This window comes from Lissotriton vulgaris, unplaced genomic scaffold (assembly GCF_964263255.1).
Source record: "Lissotriton vulgaris unplaced genomic scaffold, aLisVul1.2 SCAFFOLD_325, whole genome shotgun sequence".
NCBI lineage: Eukaryota > Metazoa > Chordata > Amphibia > Caudata > Salamandridae > Lissotriton > Lissotriton vulgaris.
Window position 1 is genome coordinate 1,065,780 of NW_028243553.1, and position 27,380 is coordinate 1,093,159.

Here is a 27,380-nt window from a genome sequence, read left to right on the forward strand (position 1 = left end):
GGGGAGCTCATAGGCGGTGGCCAAGTCTATTGTTCCTGTGAGATTGAATGTCAGTTCTTTCAATGCTCTACCGTGAATAAAACCCTTTTGATCCTCATTCACAACAAAAGGAATAACCCCATTCAGCCTTTCTGCTATGATTTTCACAAATAACCTATAATCATAGTTTCTATTGTCATTGTTGTAATTTCTGATGACAGTCGCATACCACTACCTGTTACCAACATGTTTCACTGCCCAGTGACCTTTATGGCAGATTCATCAGGGTTAGTACTCTGTTGCTGCACCCACTTCCGACATTTTTTGACAGGAAGCCTTATTCAGCTACGCTCACTCGTACCAGCTGAGGATGATTGAACACCCGCGAACGTGGATTGTATGGTTGATGTGACAACCAATAACCTGGCGGAGACCTGCCTTTTCAGCTGGTACGAGTGAGCGTAGCTGAATAAGGCTTCCTGTTAAAAAATGTCGGAAGTGGGTGCAGCAACAGTGTACTAACCCTGATGAATCTGCCATAAAGGTCACTGGGCAGTGAAACATGTTGGTAACAGGTAGTGGTATGCGACTTTAAGCTACCAGTCTTTTTATTTCAACCGTGCACACCTGAGTCATTAATAAAAGAAGTCCAAGAGGTGTGACTGTTGATTTTACTCTTCACTCTGTTTTTCTGTATGTCTAAGAAGTTATGCTCTTAGCTTCTTGCATTGCACCTTTTCTTTATTTTTTTGCTTTTCTTCACGTATTCACTAATTTTGGAATAGGAATGGTCACCTATGATGAGAAAGGGGCCAAGTTTCTGGTAAACATCTGAACAGAGTGCCCCGAGGGTGTTCGCCCGTGAGGTGCCTTCCTCTCCGCCACACATTTTTTCTAGATTATCTTTATGTATGTGTGGGTGTGTGTATGGTCCTAGATAGGGCTGACACATTTTTTGTTTGGTTGCGCCGAGTTGAAAAACACTTTGAACCCCCCATAATCAGCAATATTGACAGATTAGAGAGTCTGTGCATGGGCAGTAGGACATTAGAGACAATGAACATCTAAATGTATAGATAGTACCGGGTGCTGTCCGCAATTCTACGATCTGAGAATTTTAGCGGAAGAGTGTCTCATGTCCGTGAGATATTTACTCGCTATAGTCCTGGGTACTGGGAACTCTTTTTGGATTATTTTCACTGAGTGGAGGGCTTGTTCTTATTAGTACCGATAATTTTCCCTCTAAGCTCCTCTTGTTATTGAATGGCTTGGTTTGAGACAGGATTATTGGCAAATGGAAGAGGAGCTGCATGGTTTTTGAGCAGTAGAGAGATCTCTGCTCTACTGTCAAAGGGGATGTTGGTGTAGCTGAGAGTTCCTCCATGTGTGTGTTTATGTGCTTTTCTGTCATTTGGGTCAAGATGTGTAGACATCACTTTTTGTAATCACAGTGAAGGTCATATGTTAGTTCGTTTGTGTAAGGCTGGGGGTTAAAGTTTGGTGGTATAACCTGGTGGAAACCTTGAATACAATGCAATGTGTGTAGTAATAGCTACCACTGCATTTGTAAGGTGGGTGACCAGGTGGGTTTGTGCCCTCAACTGTTTTATATAATGTTGGTCTTTCTTTGGCTTTGTGTAGATCTCCTTCTTGATTACAATCAATTGCAATTCATTCATATTTAACAAGAAACGTAATTCACCATTTATTGCCATAGATAAGTGGATTTAATGCTATTGACCTTGACCACGTTAGTCCCATATTTTCACTAAATGATGGTGTTTTGCATATTTAAATTGTAAAAAAAAGTTTTTTTAAAAAAGTACCACGCTGTGGGGGCGTGGCTTCGAGGGCGATGATGGCGGACGTGGCTCCTTAGAGCTCCCGCCGGCCCGCAACTTATCCTGCCGAATTATCCTTCCCCAAACCCGCAACCACCCTTCACAACAACGGCGGCGGCTGCCGGAGATTGCAGACACCCTCCGGTGGTACTTTTGGGGCCCCCGGCTGCAGACACAGCCCGCAGCGAAACCCGCCGGGCCTACCTGCCTCGTGGGACGCCGGGGGCCTCGATTTCGGCTGCACCCAGTCTGCTGGCGCTGGTCCCTGGGGCTGGATCGCTGGCGGGTTCCTGGGCCTCGGGGAGGCAGGGGCCTAGCGGCCAGAGCACGGACGGCGGAATCTCATGCTGCGGACCGGCTCGTGGACAATATTGGAGGCGGTGAGGAGGGGGCGCCGGAGGAGGGCTCTGTAGACCCCGGGACTGGTCGGGTCCCCCTGAGCAGCCGGAGACGGAGCGGCGGCCGGACAGGCGCCAGTGTGCCGGCCGGGAGGAGGCACGACCTGATGCTGTGGACCCCATGCTGTAACCCGTGGGGGTAGTCGGCCCGGAGATTTGCCCGCGCCATTGTTGGAGCCGCCTCGTCTTCATGCCTTGCTGGCGGAACGGCCGGTGGAGCTTCGGCGTCTGCCCTTCCCCCCCGGCACTGATCCTTGCTTGGGTGGCCGAGAAGGCCCAGAGGGACAACATCGCCTGGCCGCCCCGGTCCCGGCGTTTTGCTGTGCCCACCGCCCATGACGGCGGAGTGCCACTTGGTCACCGGTGGAGGCCCGCGAGGGTGAGGAGCCGGGCCCACCGCCTCATTTGCTGCTGGGGCCCTGGATGTTGCTTGAGGCCATTGACTATTTGACACGGGCGAGGTGACCGAGCTTGGTGGCGGCAGGCGGGTGTGGCGAGGCGCCTTGCGGGATCCCGGGCCCCGGGTCCCCCCCGAGTGGCGGCTGTTCTTGAGTGACGTGTGAGGAGAAACTACCAAGGACACCGGGCGGCCCATTTCAATTGTCCAGACCATGACTAGAGGCGGGGGTGGCACGAACTCCGCCAAGCAGGGGCCAATCGACAAATTTACCGGTCCCAGTGAGGGATCGGGGGCTGCCGGGGGTGGCCAGAACACCGGGCCAGACAACGCGGCTCTGATGGCGTCCATTACGCAGTCCAGAGACATGTTAGATGCCAAAATTGGTGCGGTGGGTGCCGACGTGATATTATTACGCCAAGACCTCCGCAATGCTGTCGCCCGCATCACGGAAGCCGAGACCAGGATCACGGGAGTGGAGGGAGACGTTGGCGATTTGAAACGGAAGGTGGTGGAGATGGAGAAGATCCAGAAGGGGCTGGCTCTTCGTGTGGAGGACGCGGAGGGGAGAGCGCGAAGAAATAACCTGCGATTCGTAGGTTTTCCGGAAGATTGCGAGAAAGGGCCCATGGACGCCTTCCTGACGAAGTGGCTGGAAAGCTGGCTTCCAACCGACGCTCTGTCGCGCTGCTTCGTGGTGCAGCGCGTGCATGGGGCATTGACACAGAAACCACCGTTGGGGGAACGGCCTCGGCCAGTCATAGCAAAAATCCTAAACTTCCACGACAGGGACACCATACTCCGGGAGGCGAGGGCCAAAGAAACTTTGCTGTTCGACAACCACAGGATTATGATCTTCCCGGACTACAACAGGCAGGTGCAGCAGCAGCGCCATTCTTTTCTGGCTGCAAAGGCCAAACTGCGTGGCCTAAAGATCCAATACTCATTGCTGTATCCAGCCCGCCTTCGAGTGGTCTTCCATTCCAAGACTCACTTATTCGACTCCCCGGAGGACATCTTCAAGTGGACGGATGAGACAGTCAGGATCCGACCGAACGCCCAACCGGGACTGGGCTCTGGGCCATCGCGTGGATCATCGCAGGAGAGGAGCGACTCCGCCGGCAAGGGTAAACGACATCGGAAGTCCCGCTCACGACGGCGTTCCCTGTCCAGGGAGGGACTACTGCACGAGACGCAACCGGACACTGACCAATCGGGAAAAGAAAACTGAGCATGGGGTGACTCCATGCTTCATTGCTTAGTCTGGCTCCATTGGTGGAACCTGCGGTGGGCCTCGATCGGAGGCCTGGGTGGCGGAGCGGACAACAACTGGTGCAGTATAACCCGGGTCATAGTGGGACATGGGGCCCTTGGCTGGGTGGCATTTGACTACTACGCTTTCCATGAGCCCTGGGTGCTTAGTACAATGGGGGGTTTGGGGTACTCTTTGCTTGGGCCGCCCGTTCCTCCCTTGGTTGGGGGATGGCCCTAAGGGAACAGCTCTGTTAGTTGGGGGGAATAGTTGGGATCCATTGGTATGGTGGGTTTTAGGTGCTCTGTTTTGGGCCTGAAGCTCCCCATGCCGCAACAGGTACTTCAATGTTTTCTGAGGTATAGGGGTGGGGGGTGGGGGGCTGGGTTGTTGGGGGACAAGGGTTGGTGGAAGGGGACTGGGTGGGGGGTGGATCTTCCGAAAGGGGTGCAAGTGTTTTTTATTGTTTTGGCTGGTAGGGTGTGGGAGGCCTGGGTCGGGCCCTGAGGGCCACAGAGACTTGTTCATTGTGACTATGGTTGACACCTCGGGCAGGACCTTACTAATGACTCTATGCGAATATTGAGCTGGAATGTTTGGGGGCTGCTAGACAAAATCAAGCGTGGGGCGGTACTGCGGAGGGGTAAAAGGAACGCGGCTGATGTGATGCTCCTCCAAGAAACACACATGTTAGGCACAAAGGCACTCAGTTTGCAGCGATTTGGTTTCCACCAGGTGTTCCATGCCGGGTTTTCCAGGGTTTCGAGGGGGGTAGCTATTCTAATCCACAGACGGCTGTCATATACTCATGAACGTCACTGGCTTGATCCCCAGGGGCGGTATGTCTTTGTGAAAGGGACGATTGGATCGGAACCAGTGGTGTTTGGCTGTGTCTATGCCCCCCCCCGCTGCAGTGGTCCTTGGCTGAGAAACTGTTTGACCTCTGGGCCGAGATCCCAGACTCCTTGGCTGTGATTGGTGGTGACTGGAACTATGTGGTGGATATAAGCTTGGACAGGCAGAGCTCGCAGGGGGTCGCGGCGGCGGCCTCCTCTACGCGGCTGAAGGCAATGATTGATGGGCTGGGCTGGGCGGATGCCTGGAGACACATGCATGCCAGGGCACGTGAGTACACATATGTATCGGCCGTACACGGCTCCTTCTCACGACTGGACTATGTGTTTGTGCCGGGGGCCTTCCTTGACAGGGTGAAATGGGCTGCGATTCGGCCTAGGGGGCTGTCTGATCACTCCCCTGTTACAGTACAGATCGACTTGCGCAAGCCACGACGGCCCTTTAGGTGGAGGATGTCCTCGTGGCACCTGCAGCGAGCTGACTACACTCAACATATGCGCGGTGCGATAGCCCACTATTGGCAGGAGAATCTGGCGGAGGGTATCGACGCAGTGACTGTGTGGTAAGCCATGAAACCTACTATTAGAAGCATTGACATTGCATGGTGTGCGGCCGCCCGTCGCACTCAGCAGGAGACCATTGTCGCTGCTGCTGAACGGGTGGAGGTGCTGGAGGGACGATGCCGGGGAAAGAGGGACGATCTGACGCTACGATTGCTTCTGCAGGCGCAGCATTCCTACGCCTCGGTGTTATTGGATGAAGCTCGTCAAGCGTGGCTGGCCACGCGGAGCAGGGTCTACCAATGGGGAGATAAATCCTGCACCATGCTCCATAGACTTTGCCAACATACACTACAACCGCTCACCTTGCCAGGCCTCACGGACGGGGAGGGAGTCACGATAACTGACCCTGCGACCTTGGCGGCGAGCTTCGCGCGGTATTATGCTGAGCAGTATGCTCCTCGGGAGTGCCTCCAGCCGGAAGCGATTGCTGGGTTCCTCGCGGAGGTTCCCCCTCGGGCAGTTTCGGACGAGGTGAGGGACGCCCTGGACCTCCCCTTGACAGCGGAGGAACTGGGGGATGCGCTAGGCCAACTCAATGTGGGCAAAGCACCGGGACCGAGTGGGTTCCCTAGTGAATTTTATTGAAAGTTCCACTTGCAGCTTGGGCCACACTATCGGCGGGCGTTGGAATTAGCGCGGGAGCGAGGTAGCCTGCCGTCGGACTGGCATCAGGCCGAGATTGTGGTATTCCAGAAACCGGGTAGGCCCCCCGATCGACACGAGTCCTATCGTCCCATATCCCTGATCAATTTTGAGGCTAAATTACTAGCCAAGGCTCTGGCAAACCGTCTGCTCCCATATATTACAGACCTGGTTCACCCGGATCAGGCAGGCTTTATGCCGCACCGGGCGACGCGACACAACATTAGGCGCGCACAGGCGGCGGTAGATGCTGTGGGGGCGACCGGGGATCGGGCGGCGTTGTTGCTGGCAGACATTGACAGGGCGTTTGACTCGGTCAGCTGGTCCTATCTCTTTGCCCTTCTGCCGCTCCTCAACTTGGGACCGGTGTTCATCTCCTACGTGCGGCTGCTGTACACGGACATCACCGCCTCGGTGCGTATCTCAGGAGCGATCTCGGAGAGATTCCCGATTGGCAGGGGAACCCGACAGGGTTGCCCCCTCTCCCCTTACCTCTTCGCTCTGGCCATGGAGCCATTGGCCACACGGGTGCGCCTTGATGCACAGTATCGTGGCTTTGTGTGGGGAGCCGACCTCACAGATCGAATCGCATTGTACGCGGATGATGTCCTTTTCTTTATGACTGACCTTCGCCGTTCTGGCCCTCGCATACTGGACATGATGCAAGTGTTTGGCGAGGTTTCGGGACTCTTTCTTAACCCACGCAAATCGACCCTCTGGGTGCTGGGCGATGAACCGGAGACGTACCCCTGGGCCTCGGCTCTACAGGTGGCGGTCGGTGGTCTAAAATACTTGGGTGTCTTCCTGTCGGTGGCTGCCACGGTCTCATGGGAGCGTAACATACAGCCGGTGTGGGATAAAGTCCGATCGGACGTCAAAACCTGGACTCGCATGCCCCTTAATATATATGGCAGATCTGCCATTTTCAAGATGGTCGCCCTGCCACGGCTCCTCTATCAATTACAGAACCACCCATATAGGATTGACCCGCAGTGGTTCCGTCACGTGAATTCGACGCTTGTCCGGTTTCTATGGGCCGGGGGTGCATCTAGAGTGGCACTACGAACCTGCTTTCTCTCCACGTATTCTGGAGGTCTGGCTTCCTCTGACCTCGTGTCCTACTACCAGGCCTCTCACCTACTGGTTTTGAATGAGTGGTGGTATGGTGATCACAGCGACCCGGCTTATGCGCTGGAGCACTTTTTGATGGGCGGTGCCACGCTACACACGTTATTGTACTCGGCCAGGCGGTGGAGGATGCTGCCGCGGGTCACTCAGGTGGTTTTTGTGATCTGGAGGCAGGTGCTGCGCCGTATGGGATGGTGGGGCAGGCTGACAGCCGAAACTCCGCTGTGGAATAACGGTCGGCTTCCGGCACTGGCCTCCCTCTCGGGGTTTGGTGGCTGGGACGCCATAGGGATTTCCTCCCTTGGCCATGTCCTCACGGGGACCACCCTCAAATCCTTTCAGGATCTCAGCTCCGAATTTGATATGCCCAAGACCCAATTTTACAAATATCTACAATTTCGCCATGCACTCGCGCCGAGTCTGGTAGGGCTGGACCAGCTTCCCGAATTCAGCCCAGTGGAGGCCAAGCTCTTTATGGGGGACCTGGGAGATAAAAAAGTTTCCAAAATTTACCAGTCGTTGGTTATTCACTGCTCTTCTTCTCTCCTGTCACTGAAGGCCTCCTGGGAGACGGATATTGGCCCCTTGGATGAGGATGACTGGAGGGAGGCCCTTGAATCCCCCCGCAGGGCTGCCGTTGCTGTGCGACTCAGGTTTTTACAGTTTAAATACCTGCATAGAGCATACTATACCAGGGAGAGACTGTGGAGGGCAGGCCTCATTGCCGCTCCGGAATGCCTGCGCTGTGGTACTGAACGGGGAACGCTGTTACATACGGTGTGGTCTTGTGTGGGTCTGACTCGGTTTTGGAATGGGGTGTGGAATTGTCTGTCGGAAGTGCTGGGGTATGATGAATGTTGGAGGTAACATCTATAAACGCCATCTACTGTTACTGGGTTTGGTTGTGGCAAAGCGAGATCTGGCGAGAGCCTGGAAGAGTGACCGTGCCCCCCCCCTTGCCGCCTGGTAGGCGGGCTTAGACTTTCTTATGGGATTGGAGCTGCCAGTATTTGAGGCCAGGGGGTGCCCCCGGAAACATTATAAGATCTGGAAGCGGTGGGCGGACTACAGGGGACTGACTCTGAGGATGTGCCGCCTCTGGAAGGGGACCTTGGGCCCTAGGTCGTTACCTGATACCTACTTTGCCTTATCTGTATATCTGGTGAAATGTAAACACGTGCACGGGGGTAGGGTGGGATAAGGGGTGGGTAGTTGGGGATGGGAGTTGGGGGGTGTTCTGGGGGGTGGATGGGTTGTGGGATGGGGAGGGGGGTAATTTCAATTTTAGGCTCACTGTTCATCTTGCTATGTGTATATTGTGGACAGTATCCTCCTGATTGTGGAGAACTGTACCTATGCTCTGCCTAACATTTAAATCAAGACGGTTGTGAAAAAAAGTACCACGCTGTGCTGATTTTTTTCTTTTGCCGTAGATCTACAATCCTCCAACAGCAATTTAATCGCACTGGCAAGGTGGAGACTGGTTCGGTGGCCCTCCCTGCAGTCATGCGCTCAGGCTCCAGCGGGCCCGAAACCTTCAATGTCGGCAGCATGCCATCCCCCCAGCAGCAAGTCATGATTGGGCAGATGCACAGAGGACACATGCCCCCACTGGTAAGAAAACGGCGGGCATAGCCCCTCAAGTTGCATGCTAGCATGTCCGCTTCACCACACTCAATTACTGCTAGACAAAACACAGTTTGGCTACATTACTTCAACCATCAACATTACCTAGCACATCTTCTGTGTATTGCTTTTATTTAAGTTTAATAGAAAGATAATCTTACTATTCAAAACGTTATATCCTAATAAATGCCCTGATTATTTGCTTGTTTAATCTAATTGCTATTTTTCTCTAGAAGCAATAATTAAAAAGTTTGACAGAGTAGTGATTCCTGAAATCTTTCACTGTTACAAGAACTGGAATAAAGAAAGTGCCACAGAGGCGCGTGAAACCGGTCTTGGCGTTTCAACAAGATGGTAGAATGAGTTACGCAGATCAGTTGCTTCAGAACTGCTTAGGGCACAACATTCTTTCCCGTGGCTTGACTTTCTGATGGCAGATTTTCACCCCCCACCCTTTACAGGATATTTAAAGTGAGCGAGGGACGAGGGGTTTTTGAAACTGTGCTTTCAGCTCAAAAAAGGTAGTCATGGCTAAAAAAAATTGCACCAATTATCATATTTACTAAAAAGGGAATATTCTTCCCCTTCTGAGTTTGCTCTTTAAACATTTCCTCCAAAGAAAGCTTTAATAGTAATTAAAAAAAGTTAAAGACCTAAAATTGTTACCAAGTGAAACAAAAATCCTCGAGCCAGCTTCCTTCCTTTGCTTTCAGGGTATTCCCAGTGCACCTTCTCTAGCAGGGTCTGGTAGGGGAAGCCCCACCTTTCATGGCCAGTGGCCTCGTGCACAGAATGCAGCCGTGCCACCTAATCTACGAATACCCTTCAAGGCACGTGACACGTGTGCTGATATACCTCCACAGCCATGTTCTGAATAGTTTCATCCTAGTTCCTGTAGCTGATGCAAGTAGATTCTGGGGTGTCTTAAACATTTGGAAGATTTTTTTCTAAAAAAACTGGACTTAGTTAGCGTGACCATCCCTTCCTCCAAATCTCTGTTGCAGTTGTATCGCTGAGGGGCAGGTCTTCAGTCTTCACCCATGTGCATATTACCCACTCAGGATCTCATTTTGTCACCCTAGTATAACTTTCCACATGTTTGGAGACTGTAAAATCCGGATTAGAACCCACTGGTTTAATTTAATTCACAATATGGGTGATACAGGATAAGAAATTCAGCTGGTAGATCTCCCTCTTTCCGGTCTGGATCTGCCCAGCGCTAAGACACCAATGGGTAATGCACACTTTATAAAATCATTTTATTAATTAATCCTGTGGATTTAGCATTGTTCTAAAAATTGTAAATGTATCCACAAGCACCCACCTTTAAGTCAGGCCTGCAGTCTGTCTGCCAAAGAGCCTGCTGTAACTGTCTCCTGCTTCCTAGCAGCGGCCCAGTGGTCCTCCATAGCAGCCGCCAGCCCTCCTCCTGGGTGTTCTTTACCTCCATAGGTAGGCGGAGACCCTCTCAGTATCCCACCTGGATGCCGCCGCACCGTCCTCACCTTTGTGCCATAGGATTGCCTCCACTTGTGCATCTAATACTTTCCGTGCCAGTAGGCGTCAGGCGTGAAGAGCACTATTAGGACATACCTTTATTAATTGCTTTGCCAGTTCAAACTTAACACTGTCTCTGCTTACCACCAAGCATGTATTTGGGGTGGTATTGTGGGGTTTCTTTAGAGCATTCAGACACCGCAGTGATGAGGCTACCAATCTGATGATAAACCACTGATGTTCACATGATGTCCCTATAACCAGGAAATGATTCACTGTGTTTCCCTTCTGTTTTATTGGCAGACCTCCGCCCAGCAGGCTCTGATGGGGACCATTAACACCAGCATGCATGCAGTGGAGCAGGCTCAGGCGGACCTGGGCCAAGTGGACAACCTGCCCCCCCTGGGCCATGACATGGTAAGCAAAGGGTCTGCAGAGCTCTGCTCCTGGAGCCACGAGGGCTGGTGAAAGCTGGCATTGCAAGGCACAACAGGGGCTCCTCCATGGGAAGAGAGCAGAGTGTGTCACTCCCAGGGTCTTGGAGTCAGTCAGTGCTTGTGTTGCGAAGAGTAACATTGTGCGGAGACTAGGTGCATGTGTTTACCTGCTGGCCAGAGCGCCTGCATGTGTGAGGTATGTCCCGCCTACTGGAAGGCTTCAAGAGATGAGCACCAGTGTTGGAAAGTTGTTGCTTCCATCCTGCAGCGTTTGAAATGACTGTGCCTTCCAGGTAAATACAGACAACACCCTCCTCTGTCCCCCCTCCCCCCCCCTCCCTCCCTGTGATTGCCTCAGTTTTTTTCTAACAAGGACCAGTGTGTAATTTAAGAAACATAAAGAAAAGCACATACAAATCATCTTGTTTTATCCTGAATCGCAGCCCCTGGCAGCAGTTAAAAGAAAGGGCGAAGCGCGCCTTTGGAAAATCTGCAGCATAATCTGCCGCCGTGGCAGGGACTCAACAAACGGGACTGCTGAGCCGGATTGTGTTTATTAATAGGCTTTGCTTTGTACATGGCAATGACAACAAGAGATTGCTTTGCTGCAGGAAAGTGGCCCTATTTAAGCCAGCACCGCCTGAGGAGTGGTAAATATAGCACTAAATAGCATTGGCTAGAAGGGAAGGCGGCAGCTGACCAGCAGGGAGAATGGAACATGTGGACCTAGGAGGGGTGGACATATATGTGGCACACGTGTGTATATGTCAGGAGATGAATTAAAGAGCCCTTTTAATCTAACACTAACCCTGTCTCTATGCCCCTAGACATCCCTTATTTACCAACTGCACTAGCAACATTCAAGAGGAGTGGGTGCTTGGTCTGAGCCCTCAAAACAGGGCCACGAATTCGGAAATATTAACTTGTCCGCCTGATTCTTTTGATTGGAAACAGAGCACTGCGCTCACAGGGTGCAATTAAACTTCAAAGGCATTGCGTGCTTTGCTGAACCATCCCTTACTTCAGCAATTAAATATAGTTTAATCTTTAATTTACGTTTGCAGATAAAAATCTAATTCCCATCATGTTTGGGATGAACTCAGATCCTACAACTGGTGCATAGACCAGCTGCCTATTTCCTGCTGGTAGGGGTCCCACTGCCCTTCAGGGTTGGATTCTGTGTACAACTTGCAACCCACTGCCCTTTGGAGTATGATTGTGTGCATATTCAAGCCCACTGCACAGCAGAGGTATGGGGTGTACGTACTCCAGCCCAGCTTCCTTCAGAGTGACAGTGTGTACATACCCCAGCCCACTACCATAGAGAGCTCAACTCTCTGTGCATATTCTAGCTTACTGTCCTTCAGGGTATGAGTAAGTACAGATTCCAGCCCACTGCCCTTCAGGGTATGAGTAAGTACATATTCCAGCTTACTGCCCTTCAGGGTATGAGTAAGTACAGATTCCAGCCCACTGCCCTTCAGGGTATGAGTAAGTACATATTCCAGCTTACTGCCCTTCAGGGTATGAGTAAGTACATATTCCAGCTTGCTGCCCTTCAGGGTATGAGTAAGTGCATACTTCAGCCGACTGCCCTGCAGAGGGGGACAGTGTGTACATACTCCAGTCCACTACTATGGAGAGCTCAACTCTCTGTGCATATTCCAGCCCACTGCCCTTCACGGTATGAGTAAGTACATATTCCAGCCCACTGCCCTTCAGGGTATGAGTAAGTGCATACTTCAGCCGACTGCCCTGCAGAGGGGGACAGTGTGTACATACTCCAGTCCAGTTTGCCTGAGAACTAAAACACCCCAGCTCATCGCCCTTCAGAATTGAGATTTGTGTACATTCTCCAGCCCACTTCCCTGCTGAGTTACTTCAGGGATGATGTGTACCTACTCCAGGTAGAATATGTTCATGCTTCAACTCTTTTTTAATATATTGATGAAGTGAGTGAGAGCTAATCATGTGAGATCCATGGTCTTTTGTATGTTCTTTATCTTTCCAAATCGTTAGAATTTCACCATATGTGCTATTAAATTGCATTTCAGGCTTCAAAGGTTTGGATTCAGAACAAAGTTGATGAGTCGAAACATGAAATCCACTCTCAAGTCGACGCCATAACTGCAGGAACAGCATCGGTTGTGAATCTCACAGCGGGTGAGTCGAGTGAGATTGAATGGTACACTTGTGTAACAAAAAATGCAGCATAGAGGCAGCTGCTTTGTGCACTGAATTTAATTGCAGTGTCGGTCTGTGATTGAGTGTCATTTTACAAGGATAGCCTGGCGGATACCCCCAAAAGACAATTAATTACAGGCGCATCTTTGATGGAAGTGGGTGCATCATTCAATTAGTTTGGAGAGCTAAGCTGGTAACTCCCCTAGAGACAATTACAGGTGCATCTACGATGCAAGGATCCAGATCACTCTGTGAGGATGGACAGCCAGACTGGTACCCCCAAGAGACAAATATAGGTGTGTCTGTGATGGAAGAACGTGCATCATTCTGTGAGGAAGGATTGCCGGACTTATCACAGACAGATACAGGTGTATCTATGATGGAAGAGAGGTACACCCAAGCTGGTACCTCCAAGAGACAATGACATCATCATTCTATGAGGAAGGATAGTCAGGCTAGTAGGACCTCCAGTAAGAGTGAGCATCATGCTGTTAGGATGGATAGCCAGAATAATTACAGACAAATACCAACGTATCAAGGATGGAAGAGAGGGATGGCCGAGCTGGTACCTCCAAGATACAACTACAGGTGTCTATGACAGAAGGGTGTGCATCTTTCTATCAGGAAGGATAGTCAGGCTAGTAGGACCTCCAGTAAGAGTGAGCATCATGCTGTTAGGATGGATAGCCAGAATAATTACAGACAAATACCAACGTATCAAGGATGGAAGAGAGGGATGGCCGAGCTGGTACCTCCAAGATACAACTACAGGTGTCTATGACAGAAGGGTGTGCATCTTTCTATCAGGAAGGATAGTCAGGCTAGTAGGACCTCCAGTAAGAGTGAGCATCATGCTGTTAGGATGGATAGCCAGAATAATTACAGACAAATACAAACGTATCAATGATGGAAGAGAGGGATGGCCGAGCTGGTACCTCCAAGATACAACTACAGGTGTCTATGACAGAAGGGTGTGCATCTTTCTATCAGGAAGGATAGTCAGGCTAGTAGGACCTCCAGTAAGAGTGAGCATCATGCTGTTAGGATGGATAGCCAGAATAATTACAGACAAATACCGGCGTACCCATGATGGAAGAGAGGGATGGCCGAGCTGGTACCTCCAAGAGACCACTACAGGTGTCTATGACAGAAGGGCGTGCATCATTCTGTGAGGAAGGATAGTCAAGCTAGTAGGACCTCCAGTAAGAGTGAGCATCATGCTGTTAGGATGGATAGCCAGAATAATTACAGACAAATACCGGCGTACCCATGATGGAAGATAGGGATGGCCAAGCTGGTACCTCCAAGAGACCACTACAGGTGTCTATGACAGAAGGGCGTGCATCATTCTATCAGGAAGGATAGTCAGGCTAGTACCTCCAGTAAGAGTGTGCATCATGCTGTTAGGATGGATAGTTACACAGACACATCAAAATAGGCATACTGCACATGCTATGCTATGTGGTATTTTTAGAGTTCCCACACCCAGGGTTTCATGGTACTGTAGAGGGCACTGACAAGACCTTAAATATAAAACAAACTATTAGTAACAAGTAAACATACTATTATAAAGAAACCCTAATATTTTAGGTTCACAAGCATATATTGCATCATCCGTTATATATGCGCTCACACAGTGCACACACATGTGAGAGACCGTTTTTTTGTTTTGTTTGCTTCTTCTAAGAGTGGAAGTTGGCGCTGCTGGACTGTGAGAAACCAACTTGAAGATGAGCCATCAGAAGCCGCCCCATGCTGGAGGCGTTCTAGCATCTGTGGGTTTCATAGCATGTAGGGGTTGACTGAAGGACAGAGGCAGCCCTGGGGGTTACTTACTTAGAGGTGGAGTTTGGTCCTGAATGTTTATGCTGCTAAATGGCAATAAAAATATTAAAATACAAAAATGTATACTACATACTGTACAGGAATTTAAAGGGACCATCAAGAGTACAGAAAAAAGTTTTGTTTACCCAGTTCTGCATCACTAACAATCGCCAGCAATAGGCACTACAGAATGTTGCTTTTTGATGACGTTTGCTTTGGTCTTTCGACCTATTGTGATATCATTCCCCAGTATTCCCTTCCAATGACTTTGAGCTATTCCAAGCCTGGAGTAATTGACCATGAACTTCGACTGTTCGCCATGTGCAGCTGTGTATGCCATTCCTGTTTATCCTTTAACCTCTGCACCTTGGATTCCTGAGCACAAAAGGACGCAGAGCAAGCTTTTACAATTCCGGAAACAGTAACAGACTCCTCTCAAGCCTTCTCAAATTCATGATATTTGTTTTAATCCAGTGCAGGTGTTGGTAGTGTGGTTCATTGGTAACTGGAGAGTGTGGCACAGGATTACTGGAGAGTGCAACAAAGTTCTTTTTTTAAACTGGTTGATGGACACTCTAACACAAAAGCTTCCTTGCAAGAATATGCATAGGAGCACACCGCTGATGAGAAGCCCTGGTACTTCAAGAGAATTAGCATGTTAGCTTATCTCTCACAAGTGAAAGACGGTCCAGGTCGATTGCTGTTTGTTGTTTTGTAAGTAATTCTCACTTCAAGGGGGAGCCAGTAGAGATTGGTCAAGATGAGGAGTAATGTGTTGGGTAGTCGGCAAAGTTGGCATTTCTTCCAGTGCGCAATAGATCCAGGGAAAGGCGCATTCAGGATAGTTGTACTGAAAAATCATACTCTGGTTCCTTCCATCATGAGCCTAGTCAACACGAGCCCCCTTTTAATGTTAATTAATGGCTTATTTCATTGGTAAAGCTCATTTATGGGTCTTGTAAGACACACTGATAGTCTGGTAGACCCAGTGAAGTCTTCTACGACAATTTGATTGTCTTTCACTAGAGATGCTTTTTATAAACCCAAAAGCCCCATTTATAAGATCCTTCCTAAATAGACAAAGCTACTGCTGCTTTTTTCTTTGTCTTGCTTCATTCTGACAGGTGATTGGTACTTTTTGGGATCTGAGGGTGGGTCTTATGCTAATCCTATAATCTGTAAGAGATTGTTCATTGGTTTCCACATCTCAGGATATCAGAGATACTTCTTGTTCGTCAAGACCAGTGAGATGTTTGTGTGTTTACTATAGCTAGGGTCCTGTTTGCTTTGCCTTTAACCTGAATTCCTTCATCCATTACAGGTGATCCCGTGGATACAGACTATACGGCTGTAGGCTGTGCCATCACAACCATCTCCTCCAATCTGACAGAGATGTCCAAGGGGGTGAAGCTGTTGGCTGCGCTAATGGATGATGATGTGGGAAGTGGGGAGAACCTGCTGGGCGCCGCCCGAACACTGGCTGGAGCGGTCTCTGATTTGCTGAAGGCTGTCGAGCCGGCATCAGAAGAGGTCATTCTCCTCCTGGCATTTTGTTTATTTTTTTTAAATGCAATATTTTTGTTTTTTTTCCTTTCTTTTCCTTAGACCATTATTGTTTATTTGCTTATGGACTGAAATGTATGCATAGCTTCAAAATACCAAGCATTTACAATGCAACAAGTCTCACATTTACATGAGTTTGAGTGATGGCATTGTAAATGACAATGCCTTTTATTTATGTTTTGGTTTTTGAAACATAAATAAAACGCATTGTCATTTACAATGTCAATAGCTTAAACGTACGTAAATGTGAGACCTATTGCATTGCAAATGCTTGTTCATATAAGTACCCTGTCCTTTTCTAGCCTAAGACCCTGCTCGCCTTGCAACAATACACACTGGGTGCCTATTGGAGCCTTAATAACTGTAATAACACCATCCATACCAACAACGCATTATAGGACACACACCCTTTTGTTTAGTTTTATTTACTTTGGAATCTGTTCTTGTACTGTATTCAGTCTTAGCCATTGCTCGCACAATCTTTTAAGGCATCAACCAAAGGTCAGGGCAGAATGTTCTTTTAAAGGGGTAGGGGGTTGTAGCCAGCTGCTCCTTAAAGAGCTGTGGTCAAACAGCTTCAAGGCTGGTTCTCACAATCACATGCACACATTTCAACAAGTGTGGGTGTGCACTGCCTCGCTTCATAAGAATATTACCACTTGGCAACACCATCAGTGTATTCCAAGAGGGAAATTAGGATGACTCCTCAAATATGCAGACATTCCCAAAGAAAAGCAAGGCCGATATTTAAAGAACATTTTAACCAGTGGGACAAGAAGCCCTCAGACCCTTGCCCTCCCTGCCTGCTGCAAGGCCATCCCCCTGCCGGTACTCACCTGGTGCGTATGTCGTGTTCACAGTGCCTGCCACTGAAGTGCTTGGGGCAGATACAGAAGCTGCCGAGGAAGCAGGTCCCTCCATTCTCGCAGCATTTCATGTTTGGGGTCTTTACTTAATCATCAAGTGCATTGAAAATAAAAAAAGTAATCCTTCTAATGAAAATGCGGAATTCTCCATGAGCCTTTTCTCACCTATGTAACCATATATGCAGTGCTAGACAACTTTTCTGATATAGTGACCTATTTCCCCTAACAAAACACCCCAAGGCGAACTAATGTGCACAGAGGTAGGCCCAACACGGACGGACGGCGAGAGCGCACTTTTTAAAAGCAATAAAAACAGCCTGAATACTGCCGCCAGTAAATGATCCAATCTTGGTGGGCGGAGACAAAAGAAGACAAAATGGCAACAAGGAGGGACTAAGAAGCCTCCTTCACAATCAGAAGCCAGCGTTTTGCATGCAAGATGAGGCTACCCAATTAAAAAGATGGATGGGGATTCAACTCCGCCTCCAAAAGCTTCGGAATCTGAATTGATTCCAAGAAGCTCTCGTATGACGAGAGCACCGCATGCGCTGCTTTCGCCAGGCTGAGACCTAAAAATCAACATTTACAAAATGTAAATATAAATATCTTGACTAGTGTTAGCAGATTTCTCTTAAAGTTGATGAGGTAGGCATAAAGGATGTCAGCAATAGAAGGTAACTTGCCTGACCTACTTTCCTGTACTGCACAGTAATGGACTGAAGGCCCTCGCAGGAGTATGAATTCACAACCCTTTTGCTAAATATCTTTTTTCCTGCTGTCTAAGGCAATGAAGCTAAACAGAACTATTTGTTTTTGAAAATATTTTTTTTTAAAAGTCGACCAAAAGATTCCTGCAGAACTCCTCTCCGTGGGGCACCTACTGCAGTTGTCTGTGTAACTGGCTAGGTTTCATAAGTCAATGGCACAGCAGCCTTGTATGGCCTCTTTAATATGCAATAATGTCAGTGTGTCTTCAGCAGAGTAGCCATTCTGTATTACAGCCCTCAATGGTGGAACCACACCTTTTTAGGCATGCCCCCTTATTCCCCTATTAGCCATTTTACCTATTCAAAACCCTATAAAGATATTAGGAAAAATATCATTGAAAGCTTGGAGGGTGTTGTCCAATGCTGATGCTATCTGAAGAAATCCTGTGTACTAGCTTCTAGCCTCCCCCTGTACACAAAGGCTACTGGAAAACACTTTCTTTTTTCAGTATAAGCACTACTGCAGCTTCATACGCTTGTACTGACGCCAGAATCAGTTTGGAGCATGCAGACATTTAAATCTTTAAAAAAAATCCACGTTGGACAACTAGTACTACTTTATAAGTAATTTTACCTTCATCAGCTAATCCACATCAACATTCTTCAATATCCATACAACATGTCTGTGGTGTCTTGGTTTGGACCACGACTCTGTGTCATGCCACTCATGTTCCCTGTTGAACCTAAAGGTCATCGTGTAGTGGGAGTTAAGCTAATTTTGACCAAGACGTGCAGTGGCAAGTCAAAACATACTGCTTTGCATACGAAATTAAATGCATTTCTGGGACTCTTCAGAGTCATGTAACAATTCTTTGAGACTGGAACTTCTTTGCAATCAGAGCTGACTCCAAAGGTGTAAAAGATCTGGTGGAAACCCCTGCCCTGTGTGCTGACCCCGCGCCAGTTGAGGTCTGTTGGATAACTGTAGGATCGCTCCTCTACTCTCTGGGCCCCTCCTCAATAGCGGACCCACTCCTTTTGGCTTGATGGCTCTGAGCTCAATGCCTCCTAACTCTTGCACCTCCACAGGCTATGGCCCCGGCACCTAGAAAGAAATCGTGGACCAAGGGGTCATCCCTGGTCTTTCCAGCACTGTCGTTATCTGCATCGCCCTTAAAGTTGGCTTAAATCGAGAAGAATAAAGAGAACATTAGAGCTTACCTTGATTAATGTTCTCTTCAGAGGGCCCAGACATTTGCCTGAGTATAGGAATTATTCGGATCCAACTTAGATGTCATGATCATGCTCGATAAAGATTATGGTTGCAAATAAAAAGATGATTTGGAGGCTAAGTAGACGCTTTTTCCTATATACTCTGATGCCGACCTGTATCTTAATTGACAGAATGCCAATGGACTAAATACCGCTCTAGAAGTAGACATCCATTCCCCATCTGGGTCCCTGCAAGAAAAACAATCCCCTTTTATCACAATTGTGTGTAAAACTGCAGGAACTCTAGAACTGATTTTGCCCTCCAAGGAACTATATTCTAACACTTTCATAGAACTCTTGCCACCGACTTCTTCACATGCAGAGCCTTTGCTTCAGTTTGATGAGGCAGTACTGAAATCTGTTGTGGATGCCTGGTAAACGCCCTTCTCAAGCCCTGCAGTCCCCAGTCACATTACTAGATGCCATAGGCCAGATACGGATGACCCACAATTGTAGTCCCGTTGTTGGCGGAGAGCCTGGTGGTTCACGTTTCATCTTCTAAACTGAACCCCAATCCCTTCCCGTCAGCCCCTCCAGACATGGAGTCTGAGCGACTGGATGCTATGGCCCAAAAGGTTTTTGTGACGGATATTTCCACTCTTTTTAAGATACATTCTTAATAGGTTGGTTTGTCTATATCTTGTGGAAGTTGCCCCAAACTTGAACACCTGAAGACACCCTATTCTGATTTGGTCATTGATGTCTTGGATGCAGTTACTGAAGTGCAGCTTGGATTGCGGGTATTCTATGGACATGACAAATGGCACCGCTGTCAAACTTCACCACTATGCCTGGATGTATTCTGTAGTTTGGGAGGTGTCGTGCTTCAATGGCGAGCAGCTTTTGGAAGGCAAGACTTTCTCCTACCTGTAATGTTTCCAGAGTAGCAGAGCTACAGGACGGTCCTGGACCTGACCTCACCTTCAAGGCAGTCAATCAGCATTGCATTGCAGGACATTTCCAGGCTTTTCCCCAGCTAAGCAGTCCTTCACAAAAAGAGCTACAGATTGAAATAACGCAGGTCGCCCTCCACTCAAAACACTATCAACAAAACCTGCTTATACATCGGGATAAACATCATGAGCAAACCCACAACCTACTATTGGTTGAACTACTTAGGTACTAGCTCATAGATGCTGTACACACTGGGTGCTCCTATCCCTCGCTTAAAATTCTCAAATGTGTCTATCTCCCCTAGAAGTGGAATTGTGTGCGTTTTTCACACCCACAGTTTTTCCACATCATGTTCAACAAAAAATGTGTGAAGGAGGTAATGGCACCTCACGGAAAGACCACCATGGGTGCTACTGATAGGTTCTCATCAGTGTGCTCCGATTATCATCATTGGCAGTCTCCACATCCACAAAAAATATGTGAAAAGTTGTGCACAACTAAATGGAAATAAAAGTTTAAAAAAAGTAAAATAAGCACAGCGAAATGTGTTCATGTGCCTATCAACCTTGACCCCATACTATAAGAGCAATATAAGAAACGTTTTCTTGCTCCTACAATGTAAAAACGAGCTAACCAGTCACTGGCCCTATTTCCAATTTTAGTCACTGCTGTGTGTTTGCTCACAATAAAAACAAGACCTACTGTCGTACTCCATCAGTTTGTTATGAGAAACCGACATGTTTCATTGCCTTTTAACAATTTCCGGCAATTTCTTCAGGGCTAGGGGTTAATCCTTGCCACACTGTGAATTCAATAATGTACCCGGTGGTTGCCCCCACATTGCATACCAGCAGGCACCTTTCCTAGGTTTGTGTACGCGTCCACAATACCCCTGTGTACTTATTACGGTTGCTCTTCATCAGCCGTTCGTTAGTTAGCGTCTGGCTTACTCACTCCGCGGTCTCCCAGCTAAACTGGCCTGGTTGAGGCAACCCTCTCATCTACTCCAGACACCTCCGAAAATGTTCCGTCCCCATCCTGGCAGGTGTGGATTGAAGGGTTACCGTCATTAGCAACAACAGTAGATCACATTCTCCTTTGTCCTTTGCCAGCTTTTCTGCTTCAAACCGTTCGTGTCCCCACTTATATCTCTTTACACCACCGCCTTCTGGTGGAGGGAGGGTCTCCTACTTTTTTGCTAATTGGAGGGCAATCACAATGGATCTTGGGATCATCTTGTTGACCTGCATGGGCTACACCCAACACTTCCTATCCCTCCTGCTGGACTGTCCTCCTTCTACCAGAGTGTGCTCACTGTCTCACACCTCAATCCTGGAGGCCGAGGTACTCGCCCTCGTCAAATATCAAGGCACCCCTTTTCTCTTTTAAAAGATCTAGCAATCTGTGAGACACTTTGGTTCACACCAGACCTGTGAAAGACAGCAAGATGACACATCTTGGGACCTCTCCCTTATCCAGCGCCATTATCCTTGTGGCCAGTGTAACATATGCAACTTTACAGCACAAATGAAAGAGGTTGATATTGGTTTATGAGAGAAATGGCGTCTAATCCAACACACAGACTGTGACACGAAGAGCTCTATTTACTTAATCACATGCCCATACTCACTCCGTTATGTGGGAATAACAACAAGATCTGTCAAGATAAGGCTCAACGAGCATAGAAGCAACATTTGATGCCAACGGGCAACCACAAAGTCATCCTGCCACTTCATGGGATTCCCATATTCATTCCCCAGACGATAAATTTTGGGTGATCCTTGAACAACAATGACAACATTAAGGAGAGACCTTTTCAGAAAGAACATAGATGGGTCTTTCGAGTACATACACATTTTGTGGGACTTAATTATGAGATACCCTGGGTGCTCTTTGCAAACAAATACATCTTGTTTTTTTGTTTTTTAACAGTTCCTTTTATATTAACATGTTGATAGTGGTATTTTTCTTTACATTCATACAGCCTTATGCATCTGTACCCCATACCTGAATGACAAGTATAGAGTTTTAGTTTTGAGATATTCCTTCATACTTGCGTAATATTGAACAATATGACCTACGAGGAGCAATGACAATTCAGTAAGGTGCAGGATTCTTTCTCTAGAAAGCGTTAATGAGTTAATACTTTCCCCTCCTATGCCACCCCCTTTCTCCCTCCTCTGGAACGTTTGCCAGTTTTGCATCAATAATCTTCAAGAGTTATGCAGATCAGATGCTTCACAGTGATATTTATTTCAGTCCCTACCGCTCTGCAAGTGAGTTGAGTTTCTATAAAAACATTATTTCCTCACCCTAATTATTGTTTTGAGCATTTATTAGTCAAAAATGGCGCCAGATTTTGAAATAATTTTTGAGTGTTACTCCAGAAATATGGCACCACTTAACTGCGTGGATTCTGGTCTAGTTTTCCTGCTTCCGTGACATCTCGCACTTAGACACTATGATGTCACAGGTCACGCCCTGGATTACTCGGGTAAAAAGAGCATGCTGCTCGGAGTTCGCTGTCTCCGAAACCATGGTATATGGGTAGGCTAATACTCTGGGACCCTCATTGCTATTACTAAGTGCGATTTTGGCTTCCATAACTGCGCTGCAGTGTCATTGTTTTAAATTGCTAACACTTTATCCTGACTTGTACCCCCACATAGGAAAGCGACTAGGGTTCGATCATCTTATGAGTTCCCAAGGGACCTTTTTTCTGCCTCGGAGGGAGAGGATTGTTATACCTCATTAGCCTTTCTCTTTTTGGGCACTTCGTCTCCCAATAACGAATGCCAAACCCATATAAACAAAGAGATATCTGTTTGCACCTAAAGTGAATAGCGCAACTGGTTTGTGCGTGAATTTCAGCATATTGAGTGCCACGGATAATGAACACTCATCTCAGTGTATGTATATTATTTCTATTTTTCTTTTTCTATCTTTGTTTTCTTATAGGCTTTGCATAGCAATATAGGCAGTATCTTCCATGATTTATATTTACAGTCCACTACTCACTTAGATCCTCTTACATTTTGAAATTCGTGAACCTTTATTTAGATTAGGCATTTTTTACTTGGCCCTGAGGAATTGCCATTGATACTTTTGAGGACAGATGAAGGCAAGGAACAGGTCGACCCATTTCAGACCTTTAGGAACATTGATATCCATTAAGGTTGCATTTTATTTTTAACATTGACAAATATTTCCAAAATGAAAGACGATTTTCCTAGGGTATCTTCTGTTACATTTAAGCTCATTTCACGCTTTGTTGGAAAATCAACTCGACAGTACTGGGGCTAGATAGACCTGCACTCTGTTGGCTTTATGAAAAGGTTCTCTGGCAAAGAACCCCCTCGTTGTGGCCCATTGGGCATTGCAGCACCAGCCCAATTAGGAGCACAGCCCGATTGTCATGCACTCACCTGGTTCGAACCGCAGAGACAATACTGGAACTGATGCTCGCCCTCCATCCCTGCTGGGCCTGGCCCGCTCAAGGACTTTGGAGCCCATGGATGGAAAGGGAGTTGGGATGAAATAAGAAAAGAGAGACTTGCGGTACTGGTTCCGATCAGCAACTGTGCGGCACCGCTTTAAATGGAGACCCTCTGAGTCTTCTAGGTAGTGATGCACAGGACCATGACCTCTGATTTGGTAAAGATGCAATGTACTACAACTAACAAGAAGATGCACTTACCATAACATCAATACAGGCCTCTCAAAATGGATTTGAAATAACTTCAGTAACATACACTTTCAGAAACACAGCAAGAAAACAGAATAACCGGAACCACAGATTGGAGCTTTAAACTCCCAAGGAATATCTTGAAATACAGATTGGCGTTACTGGCACTCCCAATGAAACACTCGGAACATAGATTGGAGCTAATGACACTCCAAGGATAAACTCAGAACATAGATCTCGGTACAGGGTTCATACTTGAGTCAAGTGCTCTAATGATCGTTCTCTAGGCATTACTGTTCATCAGAGAAACACAGAGCGAAGTCTGTAATCCTTTCATAACGACAGTTCTAAAGGGAAGTTTGCAGGAAGGGTCCAGAGAAAGAGCAATCACTGTGAACGGGATGGAAATTTTAGACACGTCTATAGTCTCGAAGACACCAATACTCCAGCCTTCTTACTACTATTAAAGGATAGTCCTCACTAACTTGATATCAAGTACTTAACCTAGTATTTGTACAACTTGTCCTAAGATGGTCTTGACTCAGGAAGTCGCAGAGAACTGGAGTAGCTGAGCAGGAAGCAGAGTCTTTAGATGCGTTGAGGGAGCTGGAGCCAAGGTAATAACCACAGAATCCTGAACTGCTGCCGAGAACCAATGGATACAGCTGGATCACATGTGGCACGTGGCAATCTGGGAGGTTGTCCAACGCTCCTGAATGGAAACACATTAGTACACTGGCTTTAATCTTACAGGAAGAAATCACTTAACAGGAAACAAATGTTTTGTTTTGTCTAAACGTGCACAAGGGAAAGTACTCCAAGACCCTGGCAACAGTGGGAGCAGGGCAAGCCATTGGTTCACCTGTTCAGGGAATGCTTGCAAACTCAGCCGTAATGGATTCAGGGGGTTTGGGGAAACACAGGCATGGAATCATAGAGCGCCTCATGGTGCCACAGTGGTAGCGAAACAAGAGCCCTGCACGCCAGGTCCACTACGCAAAGGGTGCATTGGGGGTAGTGAGACCAATGATGAAGCATGCCACCGCTTGATGGACGAGGGCCTGTGCTCCGCAATCATGTTGCCTATAATAATAACAATTGAATGAGACAAGTTGTTTAAAGACCACTTTGAATTTTGGATGAGGTGAGTTTTTCCCTTTCCTTGGAACTGCAGACTTTATTATAGTTATTTTATATGATCTGGAGGTTGTGTGCTCGACAGATATACCTCTCTTCCCCTCTTACGGGTTGAGTTTTTTTTGACTAGTCAGCTGTCTGATATTCTTAAGGTGAATCACACATAACCAAGGGGGAAGAAGTTACACTCCTACTCTAACCTTCCACTAAACGTCCAACAACACAAAAAATGAGTAGGAGTACAAGGAAACTAATGGCTAGTATGATAAGTGGCACGCTGTCAGTTTTGGAAAACTACACTCACCCACAAATTGTGGCATGCTTCATCATAAGGCTTGCCGCAACGCAGACCAATACCTGGGAGGAGCAATCGGGTGGGGAAAGGCAATACAAACAAAATAAAAGGGATCTGAAGATGATAGTGCAGAAATGAGAGCATAAAACTGGTTCAGGAATGTCTTCTTACACTTTTATTCCTGGACTACCTGGCCCGGAATATAATAGATAAAGGATGGTGGTGTCAGGGAATATGAATGATCCCACACCCCTTCGCTCTGCATGTTAGTTAACATGTTTCAACTGATTTTCGCAAGCCATACACGGGTCCTACGCAGTGGTTAATTTGTAAAATAAAGTGTGCCTGGGCTCTCCTTAGGAGGCAACATTAACAGGAGAAATGCACTGGTGCAAACTGCCTCCTGACTAGAGCCCCAGCACTTATTATTCAGGAGAGAACTTGGCCTAATGGCTAGAGCTGCCGCTTTCAGAGCTGGGGATCTGAGTTTGAGTCTCGGGCTGGCTCAACTCCCTGTGATTCAGGGGGCTGGAAACCATGTTCCTTCTAAATGAGTGTGTCTTTAATTGGTGCTATAAGTGCCGGTGGTGAGCACCAGACAGCAGCGGCTCAAATTAAGCAATGGTCCTACGGCTTTCATCAGGACCTAGGATCCCCTTGGTTCCCCTGATCTCCTACTTTCTTTAAATAGGTTGAAGATAGACCCAATCTGTTCTTAAGGCTGCAAAGTCACTTCGGTAATACTGAGTTTTACCGTTGTTGATGGTAAAAAAAGGCAAGGGCGCTGCCCTGTAGTCACGTTCATCAAGGTGAGGCTTTCATTTTACCAGTTCTCTCCACACGCCGCTTGTTGTTGGATTCTTAAGGTGAGCAATCTTCTGAAATATCATTAATAAAGGTAAGTAACCTTTACTCTGTGAATTTAAATGCAGCGATGGAGACATTGTCCCTTGCAGGCTTACCTTAATTCGGTTTGATTCACAGAAAGGATCATGCCTCATTAATATTCATGAAGAAGGATTGTTGAGAATCCCAATGAAGGAGCATGAATTGGTACATTCATTAGAGTACAAAAATATCTTCAAGCCGCTGTACAGAAGTTTGAGCAATAATAGCCTGTGAGATGTGAACCGACAATACTAGGTCTGCCCCCATGGAAGGCATCATTTTGCATTACACCACTGTCTGGAATAATCAACAATGACTAAAAAGGACATAACAGCAGGAATGATGTCTATAAGTGGCTTCAGATTCCTCCCAATGGGACAGTGCAGTGGTCTGTTTGAAGATCTTTGAATTCCCAACCTGGCTCTGCTGCTCATACTCTGCACAGTTTGTTGCTGAGGATTATCTCAGTTTCTTTTCCTGAGAGCTTTCCTTTGCCTAACAGAATCTAATTAGCAATTGTAAAGATCAATTAAGCAGCAAATGTGAGTCAGACCATGCTGAATAGATAATGAAATGGTGCATGTGTTTGCTCCTCAATCTTTCTTTCAGATCTAAGCACAGTTTGGTATTAATGAAAGTGTTTTTCTTCCCCTGACTATTCATTTTTGTTTGCGTCTCTTTATTTTTAGCCCCGGCAAACTGTTCTGACTGCGGCTGGCAGCATTGGACAAGCGAGTGGGGAACTTCTGAGGCAGATTGGGGAGAACGAGACAGACGAACGATTTCAGGTAATCATGAGATGTAAAATTACAGGGCCAAAGAGGGATTTAAACACAAGTTTCCCAAGCATGAAAAGCTCATATTGGTTGATTGCCATTGGGGGACAACATGTTTAAATATTTAATGTATCATACATGGTTAAAATGATACTTTCTGCCTCATATTCACAATGCCCCAATCAGCTACAAGTAATGAGATTCTATTGGCAGCAAAAAAGTATATGAACAAAGATATTCATTCTCGGGGAGATAGCACAGCAAGTTGAGTTTTCTCTGTTATGATCTGTAGATTGAAGGTTCTAATCTTGGCAAGGTCGCCTCAGCCTTTCATCCTTGCGAGGCAATATTTTCAGTATAGGGGTTTTTAGGGTTCAGGAAAGAGTAGCAATAAGGGTAAGTAAGCAGTTATTAGGACCAAGGAAGAGTAGCATTCAAGAATAGTAAGGGGTTAAGGTTTTTTAGAGTTCATGAAAGGGTAGCATTAAGAGGTCGTCTGTGTTGCTGGGTAAATATGATCTAAAGGAAGATATTTATATGAGGGAAATGTTGGATTAATGAATTTCAGTTAGTTAAGTTAGAACTAGCCAAAAATTACATTTACAGTGTGATGCATGTTACATTTGGTACAATGTTCTTAAAATAAGTTGAGTAATAAAAATATTATGAAAAAA

The 27,380-nt window shown here is 47.2% G+C and overlaps 1 protein-coding gene across 1 annotated transcript in view; it reads left to right on the top strand.

The window, feature by feature from the left end:
* The window catches only part of LOC147668304 (talin-2-like), a 1,432,932-nt gene that overhangs the window by 974,215 nt on the left and 431,337 nt on the right, over positions 1 to 27,380 (top strand). Inside the window, exons 17-21 of the mRNA XM_086948621.1 lie at positions 8,489 to 8,669; positions 10,482 to 10,595; positions 12,670 to 12,778; positions 15,945 to 16,153; positions 26,620 to 26,718. Of these exons, the coding sequence (XP_086804747.1) occupies positions 8,489 to 8,669; positions 10,482 to 10,595; positions 12,670 to 12,778; positions 15,945 to 16,153; positions 26,620 to 26,718 (712 nt within the window). The remainder of the gene's footprint in view (positions 1 to 8,488; positions 8,670 to 10,481; positions 10,596 to 12,669; positions 12,779 to 15,944; positions 16,154 to 26,619; positions 26,719 to 27,380) is intronic.